The following is a 27,271-nucleotide window of genomic DNA, read 5'->3' on the forward strand; positions in this document are numbered from 1 at the left end:
GCTGGGGTAACCCCAGGACCAGGTTTAGGAACCACCGGGCTAACTAATTAACACAAAATTAGCCGCACAAATGTGCACTACAACTACCAAATACTTTCCGACACTGGGGGGCTAATTAATACTGCCTCCAAAGTATAGAAAGACAACATTTCCTTAGGATTTTAGTCTTACGTACAAAATGGAAGAAAATGTAGTGAATAGATTCTTAAAGCAGTAGTCTCTCTTAACTAAATTTTTGCTTTAATCATGAAAATTGTAATGCACAATTCTTTAAACAACTCTACGTGAAGCAAAATAATTTGAGCTAGCAATAATTTTCCTCTTTCTGCCATTCCAGTTGCTCTCACACCATGGTGGAGCCCATCAGAGAGCAGAACCAATCAGGTCGGCTTCAAGCTGCTCTGATTGACAGTGCTGTGGTTTGAGCAGCTAGGAGGGAAGACAGAAGGATGTATTTGCTGCTGAAATTACATATACTGCTAGATTCTTTTAAACTAAAAAAAAAAAAACATTTCTGGCAAAAAATAATAATAATAATAATAAAACTGTTGCTTTATGCCGACTAGCTTTATAGAAACAAAAGTGGCCTACATTTTATACCAAAGCTGGATGTCTATGTACAAAGCTAAAATCACAGAAAGGAAGGCAATTTAAATCTATATACACATACTCATTTCTCTGCTTATGGATTTTCAAACATACAGTAAGATTTTTGGTCTCGCTGTACAGGATGTGGCATTTACAAAAATAATTTTACTAACATCAAGCGGAAAACAAAACCTGCCACCGCCAGCCTTTCAAGGACTACAATTCATCTTATAAAGGTCAGCACTCACAATTATCCTCTTTGCTGATTTTTTGGCATTTCTTTTGATATTTTTATGATCCCGTCTCACCTTTCTTTTTCACAGCATCTACCTCACTACAATCACCTTCTTTTGACTATGCACAATTGAAATGCGGAGGATGGAGGGTGCCAAATTAGCTCCTCAGAAACGACAGATTTCCTTTTTTTTTTTGTTTGTTGGTGTTTTGGCAAGAGGAAACCCATATTTTCCCTTTTTGCCTATCAGCTTTGAGTTCCTAGATGCTGCATAGTTATACCATTAATGTGGCCAGGAATAGCAGTGTACCTCTAGCATGCTACCTACCAATTTCCTTTAGTAGCTCTAATTTACTTGTCTTAAAATTTAGATCACACTAATCATATCAAAGGAGGAGGTGGAGTCCAAAATATACAACACATAGAAAAATACTCTTGTCTTAACTAAATGCACAAAAAAGTATGAATGAAAACGCTACAGTGAAAAACACTAGGAGGAAAATGTCTCAACGAGCTAAAGCTTACTACAGCGGACCACAAAGTGGCTACAATACTATCACTGACATTTTAAAAACTCTTCACTTTACTTCATCTTTCAGAAAAATCTTTTGAGTCTCATTTAAAGACACATCTTTCTTGTTAAAAGTAAGCATGAGTTGTATTTAACTTAAAAACATTGCTGTTCTGCATGACACTACCGCAAGCTGCCTGACGATGGTCAACGTTTCGTCCACCTGCTTCAAAGACATGTGGGATACGCTGAAAAGAGCATGCAGAAAAATATCGGCATTACAGCATCTAGCTCACACACACATTTACAAAATCAAACCTTACTGAGTGGAGAAGTAGCCTAGTGGTTAGTGCAACAGGCTTTGACCCTGGGGAAGTGGGTTCAACTTCCACTGCAGCTCCTTGTGACCTTGGGCAAGTCACTTAACCCTCCATTGCCCCGGGTACAAAATAAGTACCTGTATATAATATGTAAACTGTTTTGATTGTAACTACAGAAAGGCAGTGTATCAAGTCCTGTCCCCTAGTTCAGTGCTACAAAGTTCGGCACTCAGTGTTACTGCAGGCTACGGGCCTCTCCTACCAAAAATGGCATCACTCTTTGCTTACGTCTATTCCCTCTTCTCTTATTCAGAGGGATCAAGTAGGGCAAAGGTGGATCTTTAAATTAAAGTCCCTCGAACCACATGGTTTAAATGCCAAGATTGACTGGTGAATACATAGGAGGTTTTATATGCCAGTGACTGTATTGCAGCCATTTTGTGGTCCACTATAATTAAAGCAGGCTTTGGCTTATAGAAGCTTTTTCTCCTAGTGTTTTTTTTACTGAGGCATTCTCATTCATACTTTGCTTTGTGCATCTAGTTAAGGTGAGCGTATTTAGTTCACATATTCTTTACTGCACAATTTGTATTACCCTATCAATGATCTGCCATCAGTTTTACAGTGTTCTACTTCAGCTGCTCTTTATGTGGCATTGACAGGGAGAAGTTTGGCCACAGTTTATTGATGGTTTTCTGTATGTACAGGGAGGGAGACCTTCAATAAAGCAATTCAATAGTTTGTCTTGTGTCACAGAGGAAAGAGCACAGGTTTAAAATGAAAGCACGTTACAAGCCCATAGTGCAAGGCATGTGTATGAAGAGGCTGGACACATTCGGGTGTTCTCATTTCAAAATAAAACTATCTGGAATTCACGTTTACAGAGAAAAATCTAAGGCCCCTGGAGATTCTACATAGTGATCAAACAATTCTATACTAGGCCACAGAAATTTATGTCATAAGGCCTCATGGTGTAATATGAATGCAAACTGTACCCATTTTTATTAACAAAATTCGCATTTTAAGTTCAAACAATGTCAAAACAAAAAAAAAACATATAATCTTAACAAACATAACAGTCTTTGCACATACAAGCATGACTGACCTAAATCAAATTGTGTTGCATTTTTTTTTCTTCATGTTTACAGGTCAAAACTAGGCCATTGCATGCTCAGTTTCTGAACCTTGAACTCAGTTCCTAACACAGCAAGGCAGAAAGCTCCATTTACTCAATGTTTGACTTCAATCACTGCTCTCATCTGACCAGTCGAAATCATTGAACCCAACAGCCATGTCCATTTTCGTCCCTTTTCTGACCGAGGTGGTTTTGGAAGAATTCTGCTTGGCTTGCAGGTTTACCTGCATCCCAGAATGCAGGTCAGGTCCTCCTACATTGATAGAGAAGACATTTCCAAAGCCCTTCATCATGACCTGCAGACTTTTGTTCATGCCATCTACCTCCCCGTTACTGGCGGCTGTGATCTGACAAGACATCTCTGCACTGTTTGACTCCTCTGTTTTAGATTCAAAGAAAGACTTCTGAGAGATTCTCCCAGTAACAGGAAAGACAAGCTATTAAAGAGGAGGAAAGGACAGAAGTAAAGGCAAAGTTAGAATCAATTTATAATCAAAGACAAGAAAACAGACTAGTGGCCAGTAAAAGGAAAATAAAATTATTAGTGAACGAATTAAAACATGGAAGTGAAAGGTTTTATCTGACTTAATCAGGCTTAGATCTTAATTTGAAAAAAAAAATAAAACAAAAAACATACACAAGGGAAAGAACTAAAACAGTCTGGAAAAGAAATACAGGTCATAAGACTTTCAAGAGGAAAAATGAATTTTATGCATGATCAGGCTTGTATTCATAATTTCTCTAATTTTCTTTTTTTAATCAAAAGAAGGTGGGCTTTGGGAGACTGGACCACAACTGAACTTCCTGGTTTCATTCTTCAGGGTTTCTGACTTTACGGTATTAATTTTTTCAAAACTTTCTACCTGTATTTTTCTGTTTAAGCATACATATGACATTTTCCATAGTTTTAATGTTCTTCATTCTTTGGCTATATAGAAAGCTACACGTGTGCCTGCAGATCCTATAATATAAGGATTTGTTTTTTTAAATAAATATATTTTGTTTTCTGGTTTTCAAGAGCAGACATATCTGCTCCCCATCAATTACAACCTTCAATTGCAGTCATTTTTTACATGAAGATGAAATACACTTTGATTGGGTCGCATAGGTCTGGTCCGAAAAGAACAATGGCTACCAGCCAACAACAGTATGATCTGTTAAGTGATACTCCTCTGGCAAGCAGGTGTTCCTCATATTGCGGCCCAGATGGGTGAGGAAGAACTAAAAATAGAGGGCAACAAAAAAAAAGCCCACCCTACAACTTAATTACACTTCCATTCAAATGTTGTTTCAACATCTCTCCTAGAAGGACAAGGATAAAGAGGGAGGGACATATTTAGCATTAATACAACTATTACAAATTAGTTTCACTAAAAAAAAACCTCATACTGTATATTGAGTACAGACTGAAAATGTCTTATCTTATTGGGGTTTTTAAAAAAAAAATGAATCCAGAATATACTGGATGTGAAGGTTTATCATGAAATATTTTTCTAACATATGACAATTATTTCTGGACCAAAAGAACATGGAAAAGAAAAGAAATGCTCAGAGGTTAATTATTATAATGTATAGTGTTATCTGTTTTACCCCTGATGTAATACAAGTCATTTGGTCTAATACTCATTGATGCTGTAAAATTATGGGCCATTTTTGAGTGCCACAGTCTAGTTTCTTCTACCATTGCTAAGACCCATCAGGAAACTGCTAGTAAAGTACAGGTCCCTTTTTAGGATCCAGCAGGGAGCTAATTTAAATGTTGTTGACACCAGCTACCCCCAAATCATAGAACAAGTTAACTGAGAGCTGCTGTTGCTACCCAGGGGGAGGAGAGAGGTGAGTACACAACATAAATAATGCTATATTCCATCATCCAAGCCTTAGAACACAAAAGGTAATTCTCTAAGGGACGTCTAACGTGAGCTGCCGATTTGCTCACCAAGTTTATACAATAACTGCACTTCAGTGTGATTTTGGTGCCACAAATTGGTGCATAAGTGCTAAATGCTATTCTATAAACTTGGCATGTATATTGCTTAGCACATAATCACAAGTGGGCCGAGCCTGGATGCGTCATGGGTTTTTCACCTAGCAATGCACACAGCTTACAGATTACTATCAGTTGCGCACATAGGCAGCCAATTTATGCCTGCCGTTGACCTTATGTAATCGGTTTTGCCTAAATTTCAGAGCACCATATTGTATGTGCTCGTTTTCTTTAATGGTGTGAGGGAGTCTATAAGACGCTGCCACTTCCCTTTAAAGATACTCCTCCACAGTGTTAGAGACACCTTAAAACCCATAGTCCTGCCCAAGGGGTATATAACATAGGAGGGGTAGAGCCAGGAGGGCATGGTCTAGGAAGAATAAAAGCCCAGGACACAGCTAGTACCTTGCAACTTTGAATTTTTGACCTAAGTAACTGCTAGAGACTACACTAGTAACTCTGGAGAACCAGGCCTGAGACAAATAAAGTGTACTGCCTTGCTGAGAGACAGCAATTTAGGGTGTGGCCCTGTAAGCAGGCCACTGGAGAATCTTGTTATGTCTAAGAAACATTCTAGTGTTTATTTTCTCCTGTGAATGGAACAGGATCCCTACCTGAGATTTATAATAGACAGTATTTTCTTGTCCTGGCTCTAGGCCTGCCCTGGGTTAGGCACCCTAATGCTGCTATAGAATTGGTGCTAAGCACACCCCTTTGTGACTCCTTAAATTAGGCTATGAGATATCAAAGATAGGGTAATAGGTATCATGGCAAACACTAATCCCCACCAAATCTATAACACCAATTCTATAAAGCAGAGTAGGAGGACATAAGTTTCACAAATATAAGGTACCAGGCCTCTCACAGTTGCACAGCTGTCCCAAGTCCTAGTTTTGTTCAAATCATATCATCTGTCACTCCAACCTTCACCCTGCCTAAATATTTCTAATAAAGAATTCACTTTAAAACTGCATTAAAAAAAAATAAGCAAACAATAGAGCGGCCACTTAGCTTCAGTTCTGAAAGTGCAGCGCAGGCTCCAAAACAGGAGGGAGAGGAATGGAATCATTGGTTTACTGGGTAGGGATTATGGGGACTTAACCAGCCAGCACTGATTTTCAGTACTAAATTTCCATGCCATCTAGTCAGTCGTATTTCAGCAGTTAAGCTGATTTTCAACTGAAAATATGGCCAGCTGCTAGGTTCAGCTGAAAATCAGCTTAACTTGGATACCCAAAAAGTGGAAGCTAAGCTAGGTGCTCTGGCGCCTTTTCAAAGAATGGCTCGTATAAAGACTTGAAATGTAAAGCAGTGTTGCTCACCTGTTACCAGATTTTTCAACAGACAGCAGGAATTGATCATGCATACAAGTGGTTGATGCAATCACACATTGCCAGAATGCTCCCATCACTCAGAATGAAGTGTACATTTCAAGCATGTGCAGCCCTTCCCAAAGGCAGTGGCCTTCTCAATCCCACAGCTCAAGAAGGAATACAACTTTCCAGGAGGCAGGAGGCACTGAGAGGGTAGCTCTCTATAAGATAAGTGCTAACATTTGTGTTTTGATTACATGTGCAAATAAAATAAACATAACTGCCAAAGTTCTGCCTAAGCACTATTCTGTAAATACCCTCTCAATTTCCATAGTACATATCAGCAAGGGGGGTTATGTACATGAGTGAAACTTGGATGCAGCATGGGCAAGGCTCAAAGTTATGCATATAGGGCCAGATTCTATATATGGCGCCTAGAAAATCCCCGTGGAAAACATTTCTGCCTAATCATATTCTATAAGTGGCGCCTAGATTTAGGCGCAGTATATAGAATATGCTTAGTTAATATCCCAGTGCCTAAAACTACACGCCTCCATTTACAACGATGAAAATGTGGCATAAATCCCAGTGTGTACATTTATGCACAGAGCACCATATCCTATAACAACATGCTCTTTCCCCACCCATAACCACACCCCTTTTTGCCTGTGCACATTAAAATTTAGGCTCAGTGCATTACAGAATACACTTAGGGAGTTTGCGTGTAAATTCTAATTATTGCCAATTAGTGCTCATTATTGCTTGTTAAGTGCTGCTAACAATGCTGATTGGCTTGTTAAGCCAATTAAATTACATGCGTTGTTACAGAATACACTTGGATTCTGGCGCAGATCTCTAGGCATGCTATATAGAATCCGGGGATAACTTATAGAATACTGCGAGTTACGCGAGTATCTGCAGCTCTACGGCTGGCATAAGTGATCATACCTAAATGTTTTGCATGTATATACATGTTAGGCTAGTATTATATAAAGAAAAGTAGGTGCCTATATTCATTTATAAAATAGGCTTCTGTCAGACATTCTATTATAGAATTGGAATCGCCCTCAGTATCTAGGCTCCCTGCTTGAGTTGCAAACCAAGATGGACTAACTTAAATTAGAAAGGGCAGAATAAAAAGTGTGAAAAAAGGACGAATGCTTGGCAGGCGATGGGACAAACAAACTTTATTGGTGCAGTACATAAGACTCGACATGGCACCACGTTTCGGCATTGTAGTGCCTGATTCAGGAGTCTGATGATGTTAAATTCTGCAGGACTAATAATAATGTGGACAAATTCAACAATGTTTGAAGGTCTTTAAAAAGACCGTGCATGGGTGGATGGATGCTGCACCTTCCAAATGTTAAAAGGTGCTAAGATAGATAGTGCTCACAGAACGTGCTGGGCGGAGAGCAATCTTCTCCTTTGAGAACTTAAATTAGAATTATCAGTGGTGCAAAAGGGTCACCCAGGATTTAGGTTGGGTTTTGAAATTTACCACTACAACATGGTCTGCAGTGAAAGCAACACATGAATTGTGGTAGAAAGAGGCCAGGTGAACTGATTACAGTGGAACTTGAAATCCTACTATGGTCTTCTCATTTTGAGTTGGGCAAAATGCACTAAGTGTACCACAGTGGCTTAACATCTGCAAGGAGGTTCTGACTATGACCATCATGAAGCACTGAACTTTTCTTCATTAGCATCAGGTGTTTGTCTTGCAGCAGAAAAGTTTTTGCTTGATCTGTGTCTGGGGCAGCTCCTATGAGAGAGTTAGAGTGTAGGCTGATGCACTGATTTCTCAAACTTGATGACAAAATTATTGAAGATGTATTGGTTTGTTTCTGAAGGAGACAGTAAGGACTTTCGAGAAAGCTGCCAGAAGTCAGTCATCAAGGTATAAAAACACTAGTCATCCCTGTTTGCGGACTTTGATCCTGGGGAACTGGGTTTGATTCCCACTGCAGTTCCTTGTGACTCTGGGCAAGTCACTTAACCCTCCATTGCCCCAGGTACAAATAAGTACCTGTATATACTATGTAAACCGCTTTGAATGTAGTTGCAAAGTCCCGTTTCCCTTTCCCTTTGTGTATGTGAGCTGCTCCAGCTATGGGACATTTGGTGAAAACCCTGAGAGCCAAGGAAAGACCAAAGGGGAGGACTTTGCACTGGTAATGCTCGGTGTGAAGAAAGAATTGAAGACATTTTTTTGCAGTTGAAATAAACTGGGATAAGCATAAGCATCCTTGATATACAGGCAATCTCCTTTTAACAACTAAGGAGGAAGGGGTGAATGTGTTAATTTAAGCTTGTCTTTGCAAAGCAACATCATTGTCATCTGAAGATGATAGCAGAAGCTGATATTCTCAAAAGAAGTGTCAAATATATCATATGCTGAGTGCATAAAATATGTTCCACACTCATCTGCTTCCATTAGAATTGCTGTTAGTTCTGACTGTCACCAGGGACATAGGCTGGATGAATAGACCTGGACCTGTTGAAGATGCTATGCATGTACTGAACCTTGTAGAGCTGATGGGCTGCAGTTCATGCGGATAACACTGCACCCTAAAATGCCTTTTTGCCCCAGTGGCCCAATAGTGTGGGATCTTTACCCAGTGATGTCACACTTGCACTGCTTTGGAAAATGCCTGGTACTGCTCCTTTGCAGCTGGACTCTAAGGGGATAATTTTATAAAGAAGTTTTTGCATTTATATGCTAGTATACACGTGTAAAATGCTTCTTATAAATCACCTCATGCATACAAGAATCACCTATGCCAAGTAGGCCCATTTGGATGACAAGCTTGGGCAGAATCAAGAAATACACATGTAGATTATAAAATTCATATCTTTGTTCATACTTCAGCTGTGCATATATGCACCAGCTACTGGGCTGCTCTAAACGTACAAAGCTGCGTTTTAGTTGTAATTTCAGCTGCGTTTAAACGTCTTCATAAAATAAGTTTAGAAAAGGTGCCTACTTGGCTTCTTGACCTAGGTGACCTGTTATAAAATTACCCTCTCAAAGCCACCGAGTATGGAGGTAGAAGCAACATCCACAGATGATAATCTACTGGAGTACACTGGGTCAGGCGACATCTACGCAGAAAACTATTTTCTCTCTTCCTTTTGGGCAAGCGGGAATCTTTTCTCTACCTCATGGTGATTGTGGAGTAGAACAAGATGATACCTTCAAGCTTGCAGAGACATTCTTCCACAGTCATATGTCTGGTCTCTGCTGAGACAAACGGTGCATCTAGAGAGTGTGCCTAAGTTCAAATCTTTTTACCATATTGAGGGCAGGGTCAGAACCTGATTTTCTCAGCAACATTCCTCTATATTCCTCTCTGGGAGAGTTATTCCATCCTGGCACTATGTGATGACATCACCCACTTGTATTCCTGATTCAGTTCTGCTTGGTGATGAAAAAAAAGGGCTTTTCAAAACTTTTCCTCCTAGTGAATAAATAACAAATTCAGGGGTCCTTTTACCGAGCTGTGGTAAAAAGGGCCCTGCATTAGTGTCAAGGGCCATATTTGCAGCACGCTGAGGCCCTTTTTACTGCAGTGGGTAAAAAGGCCAAAAAAAAAAAAAGAGATGGCTGTGCGGTAAAATTGCTCTTACCATGAGGCCATGCGGGGGAGGGGGGGGAGGGGAGGAAGAAACACTTACTGCCACCCACTGAGGTTACTCTCTCTGTGTCTGTGGGAAAACTGCTTAGTACATAGAATCCTAAGTACATCATGCAGCTCAGCATCTTATTAATGAAGGAATTCAAGTAAGTATAGAGAGTGCAAACAAACCTGGCCATAGCTAAGCAGCCTTGCTTTCAAATAATAAGACAGACTGTATGTTCAAAGCAGCAACTTGTGTGAAATCTCATTCACGTACACATGCCAATACACTGTGCTCTCTGTAAGAACCACAAGTAAGCTGGAAAGTCTTAGAATAATTATTTGTGTGTTAGTATGGTTTAATTGTGCAGTGTGCATTTTTATTATTACAAAAGCGTTATGTAATAGAAGTATCAAATTTATATTTGTTGAAGCTCACACCACAAACTGGAATTACCTGAATGTTACTGAGAACTAGGGAGCGAATATTCACTGGGACACTATCTGCTTAAAGTTTATTAACCATATCACTTATTCGATTTAACTTTAAGCAGTTAGGGGTCCTTTTACTAAGCTGTGTTAGGCACTAACGTGTGCCTAATGCACTAAAGTGTTTTGCATCACTTTTGCCACCCATGCGCACTATCCCCCCGATTCTATAAAAGGTCGCCCAATTTGTGTACTCAATTTAATAGAATAATGAGCCAATTAGTTCCACAAGTCGCGCTATTTTACAGCAGGTCCCATTTTATGCAGTCAGACCTACTTACTAACACCTGTGGTAACAGTAAAATAACACATTTTAACAGTAGCCCACGTTTAACTTCCCCCCTGAACTGAAGAGGGCCTGAAGGTTTGCTTGGAGTGCCTAAGGCTCAAAGGCATAGCTAGGAGGGAACCCAAGTGGATTTTGAATGAAATGGTGCCTAGGCGGATCGGTCCTTCAGCCTCATACTAGTGTCTATTTTACAAAAGGTCTCCTCCCCTTGATGTCAACACCTGGCTATGCTCTTGCCAAGACCCTTAACCAGCACCTGTTCTGCTTCCTTCTGGCACTACGTAGCTCTCAACAACTGAGTTGTGTAGTGCCCAAACTCCTACACTACTCTCATCATGAGGGTCCAAGCACCATATGGCTCAAACTCGTTGAATGCCAAGTGGTGCCAGAAGAAACAGAACAGCTGTTCTGGAGGTGGCATCATCTGGAATCCTCTGGAGAAGATCAGGGGCAACTCAGATTGGAAGGCGATAGGGAAAGGATGGGAAAGGCTGAAGGATAGATACTAAGTGAGATACAACAGAGGGAGAAGAACTGGGCAAACAGATTGTGGGGGGTTGATGGTCAAAGAGCTTTAACCAGCCAGAAAGTGGCCAGTTACATTGCCTGTTTAGGGCTAGCCACTAATTTTCAGAGGCACTTCACCAGTTAGTGCCGAACCGAAAACTGTCTATTTGGGGGGCATTCTGGGGACAAAGTAGATAGTGGGGCTCCCCAGGGGTCCGTGCTGGGACTGCTACTTTTTAACATATTTATAAATGATCTAGAGATGGGAGTAACTAGTGAGGTAATCAAATTTGCTGACAACACAAAGTTATTCAAAGTTGTTAAATTGCAAGAGGATTGCGAAAAATTACAAAAGGACCTTACGAGACTGGGAGACTGGGCATCCAAATAGCAAATGACGTTTAATTTTAATTATCAATTCCCTGCTTTCTTTTAAGACTGTAAACAGCATGGACGATTCCCAAAGGGCAGGGTAATAAATGTGGAATAAACTTGGAAACTTGGTGTTCAAAGTGATGTATGTGGGAAACAGGAACCAAAACTTGTTACATGATGCAAGGTTCCACATTATGAGTCACCGACCAGGAAAGAGTGGAGGAGTGGCCTAGTGGTTAGGGTGGTGGACTTTGGTCTTGGGGAACTGAGGAACTGAGTTCGATTCCCACTTCAGGCACAGGCAGCTCCTTGTGACTCTGGGCAAATCACTTAACCCTCCATTGCCCCATGTAAGCCGCATTGAGCCTGCCATGAGTGGGAAAGCACTGGGTACAAATGTAACAAAAAAAAAAAGGGATCTAGGTGACGATACGTTGAAACCCTCTGCTCAGTGTGTGAGGGTGGCTAAGAAAGCAAATAGAATATTAGGTATTATTCGGAAAGGAATGAAAAACAAAAATGAGGATGTTATAATGCCTTTGTACCACTCCACAGTGCGACCGAACCTCGAATACTGTGTGCAATTCTGGTCACTTTGGGAAAATCCACTGCTTATTTTTAAGATAAGCAGTATAAAATGTATTGTACTGTCTTGGGAACTTGCCAGGTACTTGTGACCTGGAATAGCCACTGTTAGAAACAGGATGGTGGACTTGAAGGACCCAGTATAGCAACATTTATGTACTTATGAAATCAGCACTTGGCTGGTTAGGTGCTGATATTCAGAACTTAACCAGTCAGATTTACCACATAACTGTCAGTCCTATCTTTATGTGGTGACCCATAGCCAGTTAAGTGCTGAATATTGTATTTTATCAGCTATGTGTTAGCTGGCTCCAGAAACCTGCAAATTCATTGTCAGTGCCTAAACATCACCCAACATTGGATTTCCGGGTTTAACACCACTGGCTTAATATTGGGTCCTCTGTGAAAAAGAAAGTGAGGGACTACAAGAATTGGGGAGAAGGGGAGGGGTATGGGAGACAGCAGACTGTTTTAGTTAGGCTAGATCACTGGAGGACCCTGTCTTGGGCTGAGCACATCAGTGAAGTTGGACCCCGTTACTCAGGATGGAAGCTGATTTGTCCAATGAGGGTCCCGACTCTTACACTGAACTTTTAATGCCAAGATGGTCCCCGCTTGAAAAACAGAATGATCACAGAACTAAAGGGACTTAGGCATGAATGGAAATATTCATAAAGAAATGTTACGACAAAAGAAACAGTTGCACTTTTCAGTGACGTACCTAGCTTGTTTGCCACCTGGGGCAGGTCGCCACTGTGCCTTCCCAGCGCATCAATACCTCCTGAAGTGCATCACCCCACCTCCTTTCCTCCTAGCAAGGAGGAGCGTGGAACATGTGCGCGACTATCGGCTCTGCCGGTCTCCTGCCCCAAAACAGGAAGGAATGTCAGAGGGGAAAAGGGACTGGCAGAGTCAACAGCCATGTGCCTGCTCCATGAACCCTCTTGCTGCCTGCACCCGGGGTATACCGTCCCGCCTTTTTTATGCTACTGGCACTTTTTATATTAAGTATGGAACTAGGCAATCCTAGGGCTTACACTGCTACTATAGCTACTGAATAAATCCTTGGTTGTTTTCTAGCTTTTTTAATCGCTGCTAGTAAGAAAAGAAGAAAGGAACATATATATATATATATATATATATATATATATATATATATATATATATATATATATATATATATATATATAAATATGGGTAAATTCAGCCGATGGTGGTCAGCGTTAATTCTGGTCATCGCTGGTATTATCACAGGATATTCAATGCTGAGCCGTGTCCAGGTAACATGAACCGCATAAAGATAGGACTGAGTTTTATGCGGTCCTCTTTATTTATTTTATTTTTTTATTTATTTGGATTTTTGCTCACACCTTTTTCAGTAGTAGCTCAAGGTGAGTTACATTCAGGTACACTGGGTATTTCTCTGTCCCTGGAGGGCTCACAATCTAAGTTTGTACCTGAGGCAATGGGGGGTTAAGTGACTTGACCAAGATCAAAAGCAGCAGCAGCAGGATTTGAACTGGCCACCTCTGGATGTCAAGAATGGTACTCTAACCAGTAGGCCACTTAACCACTAAGTGCTGACTGTGCCCCCTGACCACTCAGAAATTAGTCAGTTTCGGTTTAGGAGCTAACTGTGGATATTGAACGGGACCATCCAGTTAAGTGCTGCTGAATATCCACAGTTCGCTCTGGACAAACGATATTAAACGGCCAAATTGCTTTGAATATCGACCATCTTTCATTTTTAAAACTGCTCATTGATTACAATGGAGATATGCTCTGCTTTTCGCTCATACAAGAGAATAAGTTTTGAAGTTTGTTCTTAGTACTTCATACATGCTGCCACCTATACACAGTCTTTTGTTTTATATCAGAGCTCTTGGAAGATAGTCACAGACATCTTGAGTTGGACCAGTGAAAACTTGTTTATTGACCCTTATTTTACATATCCAAATGGACTAACAAGCCAACCACAATTTGTTTTATACCTAGACTATTACATATTAGATTTAAATTCAAATGAATGATATCAACTAATATACCTGGCTGCTACTGTCACCCTTTCCACCTTGATCAGGTTCCATCTGCACAGCTGAATCCATGCATCAAATATCACAACACACCTACAGAAAGGTTTTGTATGACTCTTGAACGGCAATGATCCTATTACCTGTTACTACAGAGGTCATATAAAATTTGCATTTTAACAATAACACAAGTCCTTCTGACTTAAAAAAAAGACAGCGGTTTAACTGTTGACTAAGTCATTTACACTTTTATCAAGAAATTAAGAAAGGAATGGGCGTTTTGCTCGTTTGAGGAGCAAAGCTAAACCTCCAGCCATGTTCGTTTAGAATATAAAGGGAAAGGGAAATGGGACTTGATATACTGCCTTTCTGAGGTTTTTGCAACTACATTCAAAGCAGTTTACATATATTCAGGTACTTATTTTGCACCAGGGGCAATGGAGGTTTAAGTGACTTGCCCAGAGTCACAAGGAGCTGCAGTGCGAATCGAACTCGGTTCCCCAGGATCAAAGTCCACTGCACTAACCACTAGGCTACTCCTCCGCTCTATACAAGTCCATCTGAAGGCATTTTTGAAAACTAAAGACGGAGAAAAATATACTGTGATCATTTTCCTCGTTTAATCTTCTACCTGAGCACTGCTAGTGAATGTTGCCTGTGCCTGGTAACTAAATTACTTTGGCACAACATCATACCTGGTGTGGTTTAAAGACTATGGGGCTCTTTTATCAAAGTGTGCTAAACAGCCCACGAATTATCACGCACTGTTAGCGCAGGAGTTTGGTAACCATTACTGCACTGCCATGATACTTCATGCCAATTCATGCACTAACTATATAAGCTGTTATGGGCTGGGAAATGGGTTCTGTCAGTGCATGGTAATATACCGAGCACTGTCACTTCTCCAATAGGAGCAAGTGCAGTTACCACTGGGGGGCGGTAAGTGCATCCACACTGTGAATACAATTATTGCGAAGTAAAGAATCTGTGTGTGTAGTAACTGGATAAGAGCGCCTCCAACATTTAGGGCACAGACTCTGCCCTTACTGCACAGTAATTTCTGCTTCTAATACAGAGCAAGTGCAAAGCTTTACTGCATTTTAATAAAACGGCCCCTATATTGTGTTCTTGATTTCTAAAAGATTTTAATATTCAGTTCACATTTAATACAATGTAATTCTCTGCCTCTCTTTTTGTTTATTCCAGATCTTTTTCCTTGACCACTTTGCTGATCAATGGGGGTCAATATCCACAGACATTTATCTGGTTTAGGGGCCCTTTTACTAAGCTGTCTTAAGCCATTTTTGCTGCATTAGGTTCATGTTAGCACTAAAGCATTCTGTGTTAGTTTTGCCATCTGTGTACACTAAGCGGAAATTTTTTTTTTTTTTTAAGGGGGGGGGGGGTATATCAGAGGTGGAGAATGGACACAGATGCACTAATCACTTGGTACATATTACCGCCATGTTAACTGGTTAGGGGAGCATCCATAATGTGGGAGCCCTTAATGTCACCTAAACAGCCATTAATGAAACACTTTTTTAAACGCCATTTTTGATGGTCTTGCTAGAAATGAGCTTAACACACAGGAAATGCCAATGTAAGAGACTACAAAACCCATTTCTTAGTGCAGCTTAGTAAAAGGACTCCTTAGTTTGGGTTTGGGAGTGACCTGGATACATGCTTTGTATTAACACCCCTTTCCCCCCACCCCACAAAGAAAAGCTTAAATTTTAACCAGACAACTCAATATCTGGTAAAAACATGCCAGGAGCAGACCAAAAGTTTATCCAGAGTGAGCTCATTCACTGCTATCCAGAAAAGCTTATGGGTTAAGACTGTCTGCAGCAGGGGCATAGCCAGACCTTGGCGGGAGGGGGATCCAGAGCCCAAGGTGGGGGGGCACAGTTTAGCCCACCCTCCCCAGCTGCCGATCCCCCGCCACCGCCAACCCTCCCCTGTCACCGCCAGGTACCTTTGCTGGCGGGGGTCCTCAACCCCCGCCAGCCGAAGTCTTCTTCAGTGCCGGTCGACTCCGGCGCCTTCGCTGATGATCTGTTTCTAACTCCTGACGTCCTGCATGCACATCCTGTATGTAGCCCCGTGCAGGACGTGCATGCAGGACATCAGGAGTCAGAAACAGATCATCACCAAAGGTGCCGGAGTCGACTGGTGCTGAAGATGACTTCGGCTGGCGGGGGTTGGGGACCCCTGTCAGCAAAGGTACATGGCGGCGATGGGGGAGGGTTGGCGGTGGCAGCGGGGGGGGGGGGGGGGGGGGGGGGGGGGGGGCAAAAGTAGAGGGGGCCAGGGCTTATGTGTGGGGACCCATGCCCCCGTGGCCCCACCTACCTACACCCCTGGTCTGCAGATACAGTAGTTCTAAGATATCCAGATAAAGGGATCTGGATCTTTCTATACTGCTATCCTCAGTACATCAACTCAACAGCACAGGTCACTGAGGGGCACTTTCACTAAGCTGCAGTAAAAAGGGGCCCTGCCGTATGCCAGGGCCCCTTTTACCACAGCAGGTGAACATTGGAAAAAAATTAAATGGTTGTGCAGTAAGTTTGCACTTGATGCCTGGCTATTTCCGAATGAGTACTTACCGCCACGGTCCATCCAGTCTGCCCAACAAGATAAACTCATATGTGCTAGTTTTTTGTGTATACCTTACCTTGATTTGTACCTGTCTTTTTCAGGGCACAGACCGTATAAGTCCGCCCAGTACTATCCCCCGCCTCCCAACCACCAGCCCCACCTCCCACCACCGGCTCTGGCACAGACTGTAAAAGTCTACCCAGCACTATCCCCGCCTCCCAAGCACCAGCCCTGGCACAGACCATATAAGTCTGCCCAGCACTAGCCCCGCCTCCCAACCGTCTCTGCCACCCATTCAAGGCTAAGTTCCTGAGGATCCCTTCCTTCTGAACAGGATTCCTTTATGTTTATCTCCCCTACACTAACCCGGCGGTAACCGGGCAGTGCGCGGCACTATCCGATTACCGCTGGGTGACCCCCTGCTTTAATAATTTCCCCTAATTACTGCTAGTGCTGGAAATGGTGAATGCTGAGGGCAGAACTACTACTAGCACCCACGTTGGGTTGGCGGTAGTTTTGGATTGGCACGTGGCAAGCCCGTTGCCACGTGCCAACCCTTTAGTCAAAAGGGCCCCAGAATATCTTGTTAACCTTAACTGGATACGCTTCCACTAAACATTGCCCCCTAGATATTTTTATCTGCTTTTTCTAAGGCAACACATTACAATAGTTAATGCATATCTTGTTGTTCCTCCGAGACTAAGAACAATTTGAAAAAGGACCTTAAGACCACCTTTTCACTGCTGCTTTTAGCTCCTAGCCATTACTCAATTGCCCTCCCCTTGTCCCTTCCATCCTTCTCACCCATTACTTCCCTCACCTGTAACTGTCTTGTCTGTCTGTATTATTTAGATTGTAAGCTCTTTTGAGCAGGGACTGTCTCGTTGTATCAGGTGTTCAGCGCTGCGTGTGTCTGGTAGCGCTATACAAATGCTAATAATAATAATAAGATCATTGTGCAGCCCCGATCTGCTGAAGAAGTATGGTTTAATATATACAGTGGTCCTTTTCAGAACCAGAAGGGAATGGGTCCAAAAATGTCTGTTGTATAGATTTAAGAGGAGAACTTGACTATTGTATCAATTATTACCCAATAATAACTTGGAGTTGACAGGAGCAAGCAATCTATGGCTTCCAAAGTGTTAAATAAAGATGTCCTGGGCATTAGGGTAAAATTATGTATCATACCTGATAATTTTCTTTCCATTAATCATAGCTGATCAATCCATAGACTGGTGGGTTGTGTCCATCTACCAGCAGGTGGAGATAGAGAGCAAACTTTTGCCTCCCTATATGTGGTCATGTGCTGCCGGAAACTCCTCAGTATGTCGATATCAAAGCTCCATCCGCAGGACTCAGCACTTAGAGAATTACACCCACGAAGGGACACTCTGCCCAGCTCACCACCGCCGAAACGGGGGAGGGGAATTAACCCAGCTCATCCCCACACAAGTGGGGGAGGGGAATCCGTCCAGCTCATCCCCGCGGAGCGGGGGAGGGACACCACACCCGCCGATGCGGGGGGATCTGGCTTATCCTGCAACCGCAACCGCGGGAGGAGCTGACTGACCCTAACACCGCCGAAGCGGGAGGGGTACAAAGCTGCCCTACAGCCGCACGAAGCGGGAGGGAGTGCCGGCAGAATTTAAGTCTCAATCCAGCCCCGTAAAACGGAGGGGAGAGGAATGCAGCAGCTCACTGTAACACAAACTCGTCTCAACTCTTGAAGAATCCAAGTGAAAAAACTTGAACACGAAGTCCTCCTGAAGTAACTGAAGACTAAACTTGAACCTAAAATTCAACCAGAATAAAACAGTACAGATATCTGGGAGGGGCTATGGATTGATCAGCTATGATTAATGGAAAGAAAATTATCAGGTATGATACATAATTTTACCTTCCATATCATCAAGCTGATCAATCCATAGACTGGTGGGATGTACCGAAGCAGTACTCACCCAGGGCGGGACATAGAAATCCCTGACCGCAACACTGAAGCTCCAAACCGGGCCTCCGCCCGAGCAGCCACAGTCAAGCGGTAATGCTTGGAGAATGTATGGGCCGATGCCCAAGTTGCCGCCTTGCATATCTCTGCCAAGGAGACGGACCCGGCCTCTGCCATCGAGGCCGCCTGAGCTCTAGTGGAATGAGCCTTCAGCTGGATAGGCGGCACCTTCCCCGCGGCCACATAAGCCGCTGCAATGGCTTCCTTGCCCATCTTGCCACTGTAGGCTTAGAATCCTGCAGACCCTTACGAGGACCTGTAAACAGGACAAACAGATGATCCGATTTCCGGAAATCATTGGTCACTTCCAAGTATCTGATGATGACTCGTCTCACATCCAGAAATTGAGAGCAGAGTATTCCTCTGGGTAGACCTCCCTACGAAAGGAAGGGAGACAGAGCTGCTGAATCACATGGAAGCGAAAAACAATCTTGGGCAGGAAGGAAGGCACTGGCGAATAGTCACTCCTGCCTCAGTGAACTGCAGAAAAAGCTCTCGACATGAGAGTGCCTGGAGCTCGGAAACTCTTCTGGCTGAAGAGGTAGCCACCAAAAAGACTGCTTTCAACGTCAGGTCTTTCAGAGATGCCCTCGACAAGGGTCCAAAAGGCGGCTTCTGCCATGCTCTTAGCACCAGGTTGAGATTCCACGCAGGCACCACTGAGTGCAGAGGAGGGTGCAGGTGATTAACTCCCTTGAGAAAGCGCACCACATCTGGCTGCGAAGCCAGGGAAGCACCCTTCAGGCGGCCCCTGAAGCAAGCCAGAGCCGCTACCTGAACTTTCAGGGAACTGAGCGACAGGCCTTTCTCCAGACCTTCTTGCAGGAATGCCAACACTGAAGAAATTGGAGCAGTGAAGGGAGAAAGTGAGCCTGCTTCACACCACGCTGCAAAGATACGCCAAACCCTGGCGTAAGCAGTAGAAGTAGAGCGCTTCCTCACTCTCAGCATAGTGGCGATGACCTTGTCTGAGAAGTCCTTCTTTCTCAGACTCTGCCGCTCAATAGCCAGGCCGTAAGACCAAAGGGGGAGGGATCCTCCATCACCACGGGACCCTGATGTAACAGGCCCTGCTCCACTGGCAGCCGCAGAGGATCGCCGACTGAGAGCCTGATCAAGTCCGCATACCAGGGACGTCTGGGCCAATCCGGACCCACCAGGATTACCCTGCCGAGATGCTTTGCCACCCGGTCTAGCACCCTGCCCAACATGGGCCAGGGCGGGAACACATAGAGAAGCTCTTGTGTCGGCCACCGTTGGAGAAGAGCATCTACTCCCAGGGATCGAGGGTCCCGTCCTCTGCTGAAAAAGCGCGGCACTTGGCAATCGGCCGATGACGCCATCAGATCTAGGCTCGGCTGGCCCCAGCGCTTCGTGATGCCCAAGAACGCCTGAGCAGATAGCTGCCACTCTCGGGGCTCCAAGGTATGGCGACTGAGAAAGTCCGCCTTGACATTCATGACTCCGGCAATGTGGGCCGCTGACAGCTGTTCCAGGTTCGCTTCCGCCCACTGGCATAGATTCATGGCCTCCTTGGCTAGAGGGGCGCTCTTGGTACCTCCCTGGCGGTTGACATAGGCCACAGCCGTGGCATTGTCCGACAGGACCCGTACAGGCTTCAACACCAGTACCGGGATGAACTCCAACAACACCAACCGAATGGCTCTGAGTTCCAGGAGGTTGATAGACCACTTGCCTCTGCAGGAGACCAGAGCCCCTGCACTGTCCTTCCCAAGCAGTGGGCTCCCCAGCCCATCAAAGAGGCGTCTGTCGAGACGACAATCCACTCCGGGGTCACCAGAGGCATTCCTGCAGACAACTTGTCTGTCTGCGTCCACCAGCTCAGCGCCTTGCGCACTGCTGGGTCCAAGGGAAGGCGCACAGCATAATCCTCCGACATCGGAGTCCAGCGCAGCAGCAGAGATTGTTGTAGTGGTCTCATATGAGCCCTGGCCCAGGGCACTACTTCCATCGTGGCCGTCATAGAGCCCAACAGCTGCACGTAGTCCCAAGCCCGAATAGGAGAGGCTACTAGGAACTAGTCCACCTGAGCCTGAAACTTGACAATCCGATTGTCTGGCAGGAACACTCTGCCCACTTGGGAGTCGAATCGAACTCCCAGATACTCCAGGGACTGAGTCGGGCGCAGCTGGCTTTACTCCCAGTTGATGATCCACCCCAGGGAGCTCAAAAGAGCAACCACCCGGTTCACAGCTTTGCCGCACTCTGCATAAGAGGGGGCTTGGATCAACCAGTCGTCCAGATAAGGATGGACTTGAACTCCTTCCTTCCTCAGGAAGGCCGCGAAGACCACCATTACTTTGGAGAAGGTCCGCGGAGCAGTAGCCAACCCGAACGGGAGGGCTCTGAACTGGAAGTGTCGGCCCATTACTGCAAAACGCAGAAAGCGTTGATGAGGAGGCCAGATGGGAATATGCAAGTACGCTTCCTTGATGTCCAAGGATGCCAGGAACTCTCCTGCCTTCACTGCCGCTATAACAGAGCGGAGGGTCTCCATGCGAAAGTGCCGAACTTTCAAGGCCCAATTGACCCCTTTGAGGTCGAGGATAGGCCGTACAGAACCTCCTTTCTTTGGAATCACAAAGAAAAAGGAGTAACGTCCCTTGCCAAGCTGATTTTCTGGCACCGGAACGACCGCCCCCAGGCGGATCAGATTGTTCAAGGTCTGCTGCACTACCACAGCTTTGACCGGAGACTTGCAAGGAGAGAGTACAAACCCGTCTTTTAAGGGTCGGCAGAACTCTAGCTTGTAGCCGTCTCTGATGACTTCCAGCGCCCAAGCGTCTGAAGTTATTGTGGTCCACTCGCCCATAAACGAGGACAGCCATCCTCCAATCTGCACTGGGGCGTGGACCAAGGCCCCGTCATTGGGTACGAGACCCTGGGGGAGGACCGGAGGGAGCACCTCCGGGACGGCGGTCTCTGCGAAAGGAATGCTGCTTGGGGGAGAAGTTCCTCTTGAAGGAAGAGGGGGCAGAGGAGCCCGACCTGCCCGGGCGGTACCGACGGGTTTCCTGAAACCGTCCTCTGGAGGTACCAGGGCGAGTACTAGCCCGAGCCCTGACCTCTGGTAACTTCTTGCCCTTAGACGTGCCGAGATCGGTCACGATTTTGTCCAGCTCGACCCCAAAGAGCAGCTTGCCTTTAAAAGGAAATCTAGCCAGGCGGGATTTAGAGGCGTGGTCAGCAGACCAATGTTTCAGCCAAAGCCACCGCCGCGCAGAGATTGTCTGAGCCATGCCTTTCGCTGAGGCCCTCAAGACATCATACAGCAAGTCTGCCAAATAGGCTAAGCCCGATTCCAGGGCCGGCCAATCAGCCCTCAAGGAAGGATCCGAGGGGAAAGCCCGCTGCACCATAGACAGGCATGCCCTGGCCACATAGGAGCCGCAAATTGAGGCCTGCAAACTTAAAGCAGCTGCCTCAAAGGACAACCTTAAGGCCGCCTCCAATCTTCTGTCTTGGGCGTCCTTTAGGGCCGTGCCACCTTCCACTGGCAACGCCGTTTTCTTAGTCACCGCAGTGATTAAAGAATCCACGGTAGGCCACAGATAGGCCTCACGTTCACTTTCAGTCAAAGGATAGAGGCGGGACATAGCCCTAGCCACTTTAAGGCTCGCTACCGGGACATCCCATTGAACCGCAATTAAGGTGTGCATGGCATCATGCACGTGGAAGGTTCTAGGCGGGCGCTTCGTCCCCAGCATAATGGCAGAGCCAACAGGGGCTGAGGGAGAGACGTCCTCCGGAGAGGAAATCTTCAAAGTGTCCATGGCCTGTACCAACAGGTTGGACAAATCCTCTGAGCTAAAAAGCCGCGCTGCAGAGGGGTCATCCGCTCCATCCGAGCGGGGATCCGTCTCCTCCAAGGAATCCGCAAAGGACCGTTGGGAGACCTCAGATACGCTGCCCTCATCTACATCGGAGGAGACAAAGTCCTCCAAGGCCTGTGAATCAACCCGAGGGCGTTTACCCCTGGGAACCTCAACCTCTTTACCAGACGAGGGAGCAGGGGCAGCGTTTTGCATAAGGAAGGCCTGATGCAGCAGCAAAACAAACTCGGGGGAGAAACCCCCCAGACTGTGTACTTCCGCAGCCTGGGCAACAGCCCTAGACGCACCCTCAACCGGCGCTCGCAAGAGCGGGGGAGAGACATGCTGCGCATCCAAAATGGCATCCGGCGCGACACTCCACGAAGGAGCCGCGCGGGAAGAACGGCGCTTAACTTTAGCCGCTTTTGTGCCGTCGCCCAAATTAAGGGCGTTTATGGTTTATGGCATTAATGTCTCCAACCTCAAGGGCGGCCCAAGAAGAAGCCGTCTGAGCCGCGTGGCTGGCCAAGATGGCGGAGGCGAGGAGCGGGGGATGGGCGTTTATGGCGGGAAAAACCGCCACGCCGGAGGAAGGACCGGGACATTCATCGGCCACGAAACTGTCACCCAACAAGGGCGAATCAGGCTTTAAGACCCCCACATCCCCTCTAGAAGCGCCCAAGCGATCCGGGGAGCGACTCTTTACGCCCTCGCCCTCCGACGCCATATGCCACGTGGAGGTAAATCGGGGAACCCCCTGCCCGCTAAAAAAGGTAAAAATTACCTGCTGTCCGCTCCGAGCTGTAACGACCTGGTGTCCCAGTGAGTAGCTGCAATAAACGTTTAAATAAACGTCGAAATAAACGCCTTTAAGGACGTTCAAAAATTTTTTTTTTTTTAACGGAGCCAGCGGGAGGGGGGGAGAAAAGGAGGGACCTGGCACCACCAGGTTTGCACTTGCTCAAAAGAGCCCTCAACCCCAGGCACTCAACAAAACCTAAAAATTAGGCTTGGAGGCCTAGCCAGAGCTGCTGCTGTGTGTGACCACCACCTGCTGAGATAGAGAACATACTGAGGAGTTTCCGGCAGCACATGACCACATATAGGGAGGCAAAAGTTTGCTCTCTATCTCCACCTGCTGGTAGATGGACACAACCCACCAGTCTATGGATTGATCAGCATGATGATATGGAAAAGACCATTGCCAGTACTACCTAAGGCTATGGAATGAATAATTAAAAAATGATATATTTAGTTCTGATACATGTACTCTTTTTACAAAACAGCAAATCGCACGGACAGTGCATAAAGCGGTGCCAAACTGTGTCCATTTGCATGCGTTTCATATACGATGCACAAAAGAGCTCTGTAGACAGGCAGACGTATTATAGGCAACATGCTGCCATGCATTGGTGCAAACTCCAAACTTCAGATCAAAGGGCCACAGAAATAATGAGCAGATAAAAAAAAATACTCACTGGTGTGTGCGACTGTTCCGTCAGCTTCTGCTCCCACATCTTCAAGCGTCTCTCGCGTTCTTTTAACTCCTGTTCCTTAAAGCTCAGATCACGCTCCAGTTTCTTTAACCTCTCTAAGGTTTCCTCAATTTCACATCTGCACAGAAACAATTGTGTTAAGTCTTGTCTTTCCCTGATAGTAGGTAAAAATTGTACACAGTTACCACCTGTTACCACCTGAATGTTAATTAAATGTGAAAAGCTGAAACTACAAAACTAACTCGAGAGCACATCTAATTACGTACTGTTGAACGTGAAGTCTTTCAGACTCACAAAACAATGAAAGATGTGTACAGTAGACAAAGCAAGTGGTGCATCGATTATAAAAATGGATTTGCATCTTTTGCTTAAAACTGTGATGAAAAGTCTCTTGCTTACTCTCTTACCTATGTATATGTTCCATCTTTGCTCATACCCTACACTGTCAATTAAAATGTTCTATTAAGTGTTGTGTTGACCAGTAGTATACTATAACAAAAAAACACATGTCGACTTTGTACTATTGTTTGTATTGTTGTAATTGTCTATTGCTCATATTTGATTTATTCTTACTGTACACCGCCTTGAGTGAATTCCTTCAAAAAGGTGGTAAATAAACCCTAATAAATAAATAAAATAAAATAATCTTGCAAATCAAAGATACAGAATTATGAGCAGCAAGCAATTTATGACTTAGGTCATACTAAACTCTCGCTCTGCTCATAAAAGATCTCCACGGAAAAACTAGTAATAATAAGGGAAAGGAGGCTGGGATTTGATATACTGCCTTTCTGTGGTTACAATCAATTAAAAGCAGTTTACATATTATATACTGGTACTTATTTTGTACCAGGGGCAAAGGAGGGTTGTGACTTGCCCAGAGTCACAAGAGGTTGCAGTGGGAATCAAACCCAGTTCATAAGTACTGCCATACTGGGACAGACCAAAGGTCCATCAATCTCAGCATCCTGTTTCCAACAGTGGCCAATCTAGGTCACAAATACCTGGCAAGATCCCAAAAAAGTACTAAATATTTTATACTGCTTATCCCAGAAATAGTGGATTTTCCCCAAGTCGAATTTAAAAAAGGTCTATGGATTTTACCTTTAGGAAGCAGTCCAAACCTTTTTTAAACTCTGCTAAGCTAACCGCCTTTTCCATATTCTCCGGCAAATTCCAGAGTTCTCAGGCCACTGCACTAACCATTAGGCTACTCCTCCCTAAGTAATTTCTACATTGCAATTCTTTGCTCTTTTACAGTACTGAAGCCTGACTGATGTATCTAGCTCCCTTTCTCTATAGGGCTTATGTATTAAACCTTAGTGTGAACTGTTAATACCATTGTGGGAAGGTTAAAAATAGCAAACTATGCACTAAGACCTCAACTTGGCCATTAAAATGGTCCTGAAAGACATTAGCATGCTAAAACTATCATGTTCAGCCATGCAAATGAAGGAAATTACGATGCAACTGAGAGTTTGGCGTGGTATGCTTACCCTCCATGTTATTCAGTAGGCATTCGCTACTGGCATTCTGAATATCTATTTTTATTAGGTGATGTTGGTATTAGGACTCAGTGTGTCCTTGCTGGAAGACTCTGTCGAGATGTTGTAGTCTAGGGTTATGAAGCCGCAGCACTCAACTTCAGCTTAGTTAAGGTGTGTGAATGAAGGAAAGGGGCAGTGTCCTCTAACCTATGCAACTGGTACTCTTTGCTAGCTGACCTGCCAGTCAGTTCCCCTAGGCTGTATATACCTATGATTTCCCCTTAATTCCCCTGTGCCTCAGTTTTCATGGAATGATTGTACAAATGAAACATCATGGAATGTCATCCACGCCATCCTCTTTCATTTGATTCTATCCAATTCCTTTGGAATGGAATTGGGGAAAAGTATTGCAAAAGTTGGGGAAAGTCTTGTTCTGAGATTTTTGAGAAGAGAGGACCACAAAAAGTGGCAGTACTGGTCAGAGAGGATCAACTGGAGGAAGGAAGATGATTATTTGGTACATGTGAAGCACATTCTGTGCTCAATTCTCACAATCTACAGCAGCTTATATAAGACAGATACAACTTACTATGTTGGATATGAATTTGCAGTATATCTCAATGGTCTTAAGAGGGTAGTTATCCTTTTATTCCCATTGCAGGAGACTGAGTGTCTCTTAGGAGAACATTTTTGTCCCACGGCAGATTTAGAGGGGATGACTAAGAGAAAGTGAAACAGCATATTCTCAGTTCTGTGTTGTGTGGACACTTGGCCTCAAGACTGGTCTGATAAGATAAAACTGATGGCCACTCTGCATTACAGAGGTAATTTTCTAAAACTTTTTCTGTGTGTGGGTGACTTTTACAAAATCATGTGGTCATTCACACTTAGATGTCCAAGGATGGAGCTGAGATGAACCTGCATATTTTATAACATACCGCATCCATTTGGCAATTCAATTTGCTGGGAAGCTCAGATAATCAAATAGACATCCACAGTGCTCCACAGCTTAAACAAAGTTAAATCTAATGGTCTCAGCAGTGCAGCTCTCAGTATCACAATTTCATGCTATGACACTTATAGAACCCGACTTGTCACTGACCAGTAGATCACCATCCTATTAATTACTTTAATCACTGAACTTACCTGTTCAAATAAAAACTGAAACAGTTCAAATAATATGTCAATCACTCTTATAAGAGAGAAAATACTCATCTGAAAGATGAAAAGCAAATGTCGGGTCAGGGACTTAGACTTGATCTACTGGTCACTGAAGAGTCGGATGCTGCAAGTCTTTTAGCGTCAAATTGTTATACTAAGAGCTGCACTGCCGAGACCATTAGATTTAACTGTGTTTAAGCAGATGAACACTACGGATGTATCAAACCTATAAATGGCAAGTGACCGACTCACCTGCAAATGCGCAGTAGAGACTTCCCTCTCTGTCCCGCCCCCGCGTCAAGACGTGATGACGGGGGAAGGGGGGCGGGACAGAGAGGGAAACTGCGCTGAAGGGGAGGGAGGGAAACGCTGACGTCGCTACCGCTCCCCCCCCCCAACGTAGCCGCTACCGCCCCCCCACCCCCGGAGTCGCCACCACCCCCCCTTCACCCGGCCTGGGCCCTCTCTTCGTTATTCAACTTACAGCAGCGCCGAAACAGCAGCAAGCAGCTCAGCTTCAGCTCCCGTCGGGCTTCCTTCCCTGCCTGTGCCCCGCCCTCGCCGACGTGACGTCACACGAGAGCGAGGCACAGGCAGTGAAGGAAGGCCAACGGGAGCTGCTGCTTGCTGCTGTTTTGCCGCTGCTGTAAGTTGAATAACGAAGAGAGGGCCCGGGCCGGGTGGAGGGATGGCGGCAACTCCGG

General features: G+C 44.7%; 1 protein-coding gene and 1 long non-coding RNA gene across 3 annotated transcripts in view; one reads left to right on the forward strand and one right to left on the reverse strand.

Annotated features, from left to right (window-relative positions):
- The window catches only part of MAP3K20 (mitogen-activated protein kinase kinase kinase 20), a 292,039-nt gene that overhangs the window by 118,042 nt on the left and 146,726 nt on the right, over positions 1 to 27,271 (reverse strand). The window contains exons 11-12 of one of the 2 annotated variants that reach the window (XM_030210691.1): positions 23,902 to 24,037; positions 2,634 to 3,226 (exon numbers count right to left, since the gene is read on the reverse strand). In XM_030210691.1, coding sequence (XP_030066551.1) covers positions 2,897 to 3,226; positions 23,902 to 24,037 — 466 coding nt within the window. In that variant the 3' untranslated portion in view covers positions 2,634 to 2,896. Of the gene's footprint in view, positions 1 to 2,633; positions 3,227 to 23,901; positions 24,038 to 27,271 lie in introns of those variants that run through there. The other variant, XM_030210690.1, reaches the window with a different exon arrangement.
- Positions 1,777 to 15,720, forward strand: LOC115474967. Its single transcript, XR_003942951.1, has 4 exons — positions 1,777 to 2,215; positions 5,922 to 5,924; positions 7,921 to 7,928; positions 15,710 to 15,720. It is a non-coding gene; the product is annotated as an uncharacterized LOC115474967 (long non-coding RNA).

The sequence above is a fragment of the Microcaecilia unicolor genome, chromosome 7 (assembly GCF_901765095.1).
Source record: "Microcaecilia unicolor chromosome 7, aMicUni1.1, whole genome shotgun sequence".
Taxonomy (NCBI): domain Eukaryota; kingdom Metazoa; phylum Chordata; class Amphibia; order Gymnophiona; family Siphonopidae; genus Microcaecilia; species Microcaecilia unicolor.